The sequence below is a fragment of the Limulus polyphemus genome, unplaced genomic scaffold (assembly GCF_000517525.1).
Source record: "Limulus polyphemus unplaced genomic scaffold, Limulus_polyphemus-2.1.2 Scaffold9206, whole genome shotgun sequence".
NCBI lineage: Eukaryota > Metazoa > Arthropoda > Merostomata > Xiphosura > Limulidae > Limulus > Limulus polyphemus.
This window is the reverse complement of record NW_013674816.1, coordinates 6,909-13,671: the sequence shown is the minus strand read 5'-3', so window position 1 is coordinate 13,671 and position 6,763 is coordinate 6,909. Positions and strand designations below refer to the sequence as shown.

Below are 6,763 nucleotides of genomic sequence, written 5' to 3'. Positions count from 1 at the left end.
ATTGCCGATAGTTTCTGTTTGTATCTATTTGCTCTATTATAATTTCAATAGTGAACGTAATCGTCATTGAACAAGAAAAACACATTTTCATATAGGTTCTTCTCCAATAATCTGAGGAATATTTGTTTATCTTCGCAGATTTTTGCTTAATGTGAGGTAAAACATTAGCGCGTGATTGACAACTCCGAGCAACATCTAAACTTGTTTCTAACAAAAAATGGCGAGTAGAAAATGTATCAGGGGTCGACTGTTTAGTTCAGAGGAACTTCCGCACTGAGACGTGGTTTTATTAAGCCTTGCGCACGTTAGGCTTAAGAGTGATGTATTATTCTTTTTTTGTCTTTTTAAATAATACAGTTCAAGGAAGGTAACTAGGGCAGAGAGAGTATAGCTTGAGGCTCTCTTCTGGACTCAGAGACTGTTCGACATTAACATAGTTTGTCGGCTTACACTTTCCATACATCCAATAGCAACGCTGAGAACGCGCTACATCCTGTTTGTAACAGATACACAACTTGTAACGATATTTCATGAGGAACACGTTGTCGAAACGCTCCTCAGGTAAAAAACAGGGTCTGTTTGTTAATACAGGTAATAAATGGTAAAACACAATTTCTTATAACCCAGTCAGTTTCTTTGACACAGTACAACCAAAACCTAATTAAAAAAGCTACCGGATATAATGATATTTCACGTTAACATGTGAAAAATTTCTTATAGAAAGATTCGTCGTATAAACAGAAATTAGAGTATACCCTGGCTTGTTTCGCCAATTTTATACCACGTGTATGGCAATATATCGTAAGGCCTCAAAATTATTTTCATACATATATTTGCGTGTCTGTGTGTGCTTAAAGAATTCCCCCTTTCCTTCATTCCTACCCATAAAAACCTGTCAGCGTGTTTAAGGTCTTCTTCAGTAGTTTCCTGGTGTATTTTGTGTCTTCGTTTGTTACAATGTCCCTCATACACGGTTACTTTACACATGCACTTACTTAATCCAACACCTGCACTTCGTTTAACGTCTGCTTTTTTTTACTCCAACACCTGTGCTTCATTTAACGCCTGCCTTTTTTTTAATCCAACACCTGTGCTTCGCTTAACGTCTGCTTTTTTTAATCCAACACCTGTGCTTCGTTTAACTACTGCGTTTTTTAATCCAACACCTGTGCTTCGTTTAACGTCTGCGTTTTTTAATCCAACACCTGTGATTCGTTTAACGTCTGCTTTTTTTAATCCAACACCTGTGCTTCGTTTAACGTCTGCTTTTTTTTAATCCAACACCTGTGCTTCGTTTAATCGTCTGCTTTTTTTAATCCAACACCTGTGCTTCGTTTAACGTCTGTGTTTTTTTAATCCAACACCTGGGCTTCGTTTAACTATTGCGTTTTTTATCCAACACCCGGGCTTCGTTTAACGTCTGCGTTTTTTAATCCAACACCTGTGATTCGTTTAACGTCTGCTTTTTTTAATCCAACACCTGGGCTTCGTTTAATTATTGCGTTTTTAATCTAACAGCTGTGCTTCGTTTCACACCTGCGTTTTTTTTATCCAACACCTGTGCTTAGTTTCACACCTGTGTATTTTTAATCCAACACCGGTGCTTCGTGCAGAGTGTTGTTTAAATTTTATACCAAGCTTACTATTGCAGGGCGTTAGTTAATATCTATACTGAACTTACTATCGTACGACGTTAGCTAATATATATAGTAAGCTAAGTATTGTAGGGCGTTAGCTAATATTTATAGTAAGCTAAGTATAGCATGGCGTTAGTTAATATTTATAGTAAGCTAACTATTGCAGGGCGTTAGTTAGCTAAGTATAGCAGGTCATTAGTTAATATTCATAGTAAGCTAACTATTGCATAGCGTTAGTTAATATTTATAGTAAGCTAAGTATAGCAAGGCGTTACTTAATATTTATAGTAAGCTAACTATTGCAGGGTGTTAGTTAATATTTATAATAAGCTAACTATTACAGGGCGTTAGTTAATACTTATAGTAAGCTAAGTATTGCAGGGCGTTTGTTAATATTTACAGTAAGCTAACTATTCCAGGACATTAGTTAATATTTATAGTAAGCTAAGCTAAGTATTGCAGGACATTAGTTAATATTTATAATAAGCAAACTATTAAAGGGCGTTAGTTAATATTTATAGTAAGCTAAGTATAGCAGGGCGTTAGTTAATATTTATAGTAAGCTAAGTATAGCAGGGCGTTAGTTAATATTTATAGTAAGCTAAGTATTCCAGGACATTAGTTAATATTTATAGTAAGCTAAGCTAAGTATTGCAGGACATTAGTTAATATTTATAATAAGCAAACTATTACAGGGCGTTAGTTAATATTTATAGTAAGCTAAGCTAAGTATTGCAGGACATTAGTTAATATTTATAGTAAGCTAAGTATAGCAGGGCGTTAGTTAATATTTATAGTAAGCTAACTATAGTCAACTTTCTACCGTCGGGTGATAAGAGAAGTAGTTACTTTCATGTCTTTCCTGCTCGTTTCATTTTAACTTTATAGTTGAAGATAAATAATGCACACATAACCTAACCCTATTTTTCTAGATTAAGTGACGTTTCCCAGATGAAACCAACAGACTGTGTAGTCAAGCCTCTTAGTGAACATTTAATTTGAAAGCTGTCAGTCTGTACAGTTAGGAATGTAAATGTTGTTGCCCAGTCGACTCCTATCTGGCCTCTTCTCGTCTCAGAAGAAGCTTTTCGTTCACTGATGTTGTTGATAAGTGGCTGTTGTTACCCTGGGGTATATTTACTAACCTTGCTAAATTTGGACAAACCTGTGGGATTTTATACAATATATTTCAAGTTAGAATGTATAGTTCCGATCAAACCAATGTTTTAAAAAACAAAGAAACGACGACAATTTAAACAACCTTCTCAGGTTGTTGTAGCAACAACAAAACATTTAAATGTCGTATTAATATTTCTTTCATAACGAACCTTCGTTACATACGAATCATATTCAGTATCAGTAGAGAAACGTTGACTTATCAGTATTAAAAATATGGGTTAAATAACTAGTTTTGTTTCTGATATCTTTCGACTTCACTTTCAAAATCAGTCTACGTAAACAACAAGGCCCTAGGCCTACTCTCGAGCTTGTTAATTTTCTCACAGAGTATCTTCTGGTAACTGGAACAGTTAACAATTTAACGTTTTTCTGTACATTTTGTAGCACATAAATAGTATCGTTTTCTTTTAATCTCCATCCCACCGATTTCTGACGAAATATATTCTCCCGTCTGTTCATCACTGTCCCGAGACTTAGAGAATCCTGAGAAAAATCAATATTACTTGTGTTTAACCAAAGAAGGGAAAACTGCCTGGTAGGGACGTGGGGGTTAGAGGCACTTTTTTTGTGCTGTAAGATGTCACCGTGGCCGGGTAAAAACTGGTGCTTGTCACCGTACGATATTTAGTGCTAAATGCGTTATAAATGAGCGTGTACACCCGAGTTCTAGTACTGGTCGCCGTGGTAACAGTGGTGTAAGACGAGGTAACAGTGCTGTACTGTGGGGGTGGAGACGGCAGAAATTGGGTTCCAAACAGTTGTTGTAATTGTTGTTGTTGCTGAAGCGCCTGAGTGTTGACCATTGGCTGGACTGTCGTAGTAACAGAGGTCAAAGTTCGCTCAGTGGTGAATAAAGACTCTGATAGTGTTCTGAATCGCGTGGCTCGTCCGTCGTATATACTGACCACCTTAGTACTGTACACAGTCTCGGTCGTCACGTAAGAAGACGTTTTAGTGATGGTTGACAGATGGGTTACTTGTTGGTTGAGTTGTTGTAATCCGAAGTACAAAGCTGCCAAGGGATTTTGAGTTGCACCTAGTGAGAAAAGAGGTTTTTCCAACGGATTTTCTGGATTGTTTTGGACAGGAAGTGACGAAACTTGGGGAACGGGGGTTTGCACGAGACGTTGCCGAGGGGAGGGCAGAACGGGAAGCACTTTGAGGAGAAGAGTGGATTCCAGACTCGAATCAATATCATCAGGAAGTTGAATATCTGAACTGTTTGATAGCAGAAGATCGTCTGGAGGCATCGTCCTATAAGCAGTAATAATCCTCCGGATGACGAAGCTGTCAGTTATTGTGTGTATGTTTGTAGACAGTCCATCGACCACGGGGATCAGTGAAGTCCGCCAAGTATGATGTGTGGTGGAGAACGTTCGCGATATCACGTGCTGGGCAAGGATCTCGTTTGTTTCCAGCTCATTGTTCTCGCTAACTTCTTCAGTATTCTCTAGTAAGTCGTTCGAGGTAACCTCTGAGGGTTCAATAGTACGAGGAACCGTTGTTGTTATGGTCAGTGTCCGCACGGATTTTCGACGGCCTACGTGTAAAGTGACTTCACTAGTAACGGTACTTTGTTCGTACACCACCCTAACGGGATCCAGAGGAACTATCGAGTCCTCAATATCCGTATTTTGATTTATTTCTTCCTCTTCTTCGACAGGAAATGACTCTTCCATTTCCTGTTTCTTATTATCCACTGTCAGTTTCACTTTGAAACGATTCAAACGGACCTAAAAATGAAATGATGTATATTAAATTAAACCGACACCAGGTGGTTAAACTTACCATTTCAGTGAAAACAGGTGATATACATAATGACAATAAACATTAAACCGCCATTTAATCCTATACACTTGGTGTTATTTAAGTTTCTCCGACGCAAACAGCTTTAGAGTAGAGGTAGATTAGTAAAATTTTAAATTGATCTTATGTTTTAGTTTACAAACAACTAACATTAACACCAGTTGCACTCAGTATTGAAGTAACCTTCATGAAACAGTTGAATGTTGCCTACAATTTCATTGGTTTATGCAGGTGGAGGAAAAACTAAAATACACACCGTATTTGTATTTCGTCTTCTGGGAGTGTAATGAAACCTTGCCGAGGGTCTCCAGTTTCTCCTGATGAAAACTGTGTTTTCTTCCTCGGATGGTGTAGAGCTAGATGGATTTGGTCGGATGGCGAAAGTTACCATCGTGTTGGAGCGGACACTGTCTAAAGATTGAGTTGGTCGACTAGACCGCCGAGGGAAAATTTCTGGAGGTTTAAATGATGACTGGAGGACAGTGTTACTGGAGATGCTGTTGACTGTTGTCGGTTTCAAGCTCTCACGTGTAAGCGATTCGGTTTCTTTAGAAGTATGATGACCCATAGATGTCGCCACGCGACTTGGAAAATGAAATCTGTGTCGTTGACGAGAAGTTGATAGAAACGTAGGCCTCCTGGTGGCTTGATGTGAAACAACGGGTGTTGACGAGGGTGTATTCTTGTCTTCCACAGATGTTCTCTGCTTGGTTTTACTAGATGCATCAAACATTAGGCGTGAAGTACTGTGGAGGATCTGGGCATATTTACCGTCAATGTAAGTCCCAATGACGCTTGTTTCGTGGACTGTTGTAACTCCATCTCCTACCAGTGTGCCCCCTAGAATGGTCACCAAACCAGTTGGGTACAGGCGTGAGGCAGGGGTTGCCCTAAGAGTGGTGGTCGATGGCTGGGTTTTGAGGAAGGAACTGGACTGCGAAGACTGGCTTCGTGCACGAACTACGTTAGCCGATGTTGGAATAATGTTGTTAAGAGTTTCGTCGTGGTTAGGCACCTTCACTGGATGGTGTATATTAGCTCGTGGTTTAAATAAACGTGGACTACGGGTGTAGGCTAAATTTTGAATGTTTGTGTTTTCGTTATTATTGCGAATAACGGGAGCTAACGATGTTTGTAGTGACGGAGGTGGGCGTGGTTTGGGGCGTTCTGTCTTGTCATTCTTGGCCGGTGTGAATACGATCACCGTATTGTCGATGGTTGTTCGAAAGTTGAGAAATCCACGAACCGTTACTGTTGGTAGAGCTTTCCTCACTTCAACAATCCCAGCTTCAGCAACAGACAGTTCATCCACTTCCCCTCTATAGACGGGGGCGGCGCTGGTGGCGGAGGAACCTGGAGAAAAACATAAACACTTGTCATATTGTTTCTTAGTTAAACAGTTAAGTGGCACTTCAGTATAAATTTATTATTGGGCCCGGCATGGCCAGGTGGTTAGGGTGCTCGACTCGCAATCTGCGGGTCGTCGAATTCCCACCAGACCAAACATGCTCGCCCTTTCATCCGTGGAGACGTCATAAAGTGACGATTAATCCCATTATTCGTTGGTTAAAGAGTAGCACAAGAGTTGGCGGTGGGTGGTGATGACTAGCTGCCTTCCCTACAGTCTTACACTGCTAAATTAGGGACGGCTAGCGCAGATAGCCCTCGTGTAGCTTTGCGCGAAATTAAAAGAAAACAAACCAAAATCAAACGTTTATTATTATAAAACATTAAAGTCATTTGCTCATCCAACGCCACGTGCCTATAGACATGCAGTGTCTCTATGAGAATACAAAACAAACATATCATGTATGATCTTTGTAAATATATTTATATATTAGCTGCAGTTATGTAAGTTCGTGATTAATGAAAGGTTATTTTAGGACACGAAAAATTGCTTCCCTTATAAGTAATTGTAAAAAACGCCCCCCCCCCCAAAAAAAAACAAAAACCTGCAAGACACAAAATGTGAAACCACAAGTTTCCATGTATCTCCGCATGTACCCCACAATCCTTCATGCCAAATATGATGAAGGTCCATCAACAGGAAGCGAATTAATGGAAAAAAACGCTCATTAAAACCGCAAAATTGAGCATTTGTATGTGCCCCCCGTATGGACCTAATGAACCTCCATACCAGT

At 39.5% G+C, this 6,763-nt stretch overlaps 1 protein-coding gene across 1 annotated transcript; it reads right to left on the bottom strand.

Moving 5' to 3' along the window:
* Window positions 1-3,325: 3,325 nt before the first annotated feature.
* LOC106475809 (mucin-2-like) lies at window positions 3,326-5,975 on the bottom strand (the record flags this gene model as incomplete). Its single annotated transcript, XM_013936484.1, has 2 exons — window positions 3,326-4,549; window positions 4,879-5,975. Coding segments are annotated over 2 exons (2,321 nt in total), but the record flags the coding sequence as incomplete, so codon positions are not given.
* Window positions 5,976-6,763: the final 788 nt, after the last annotated feature.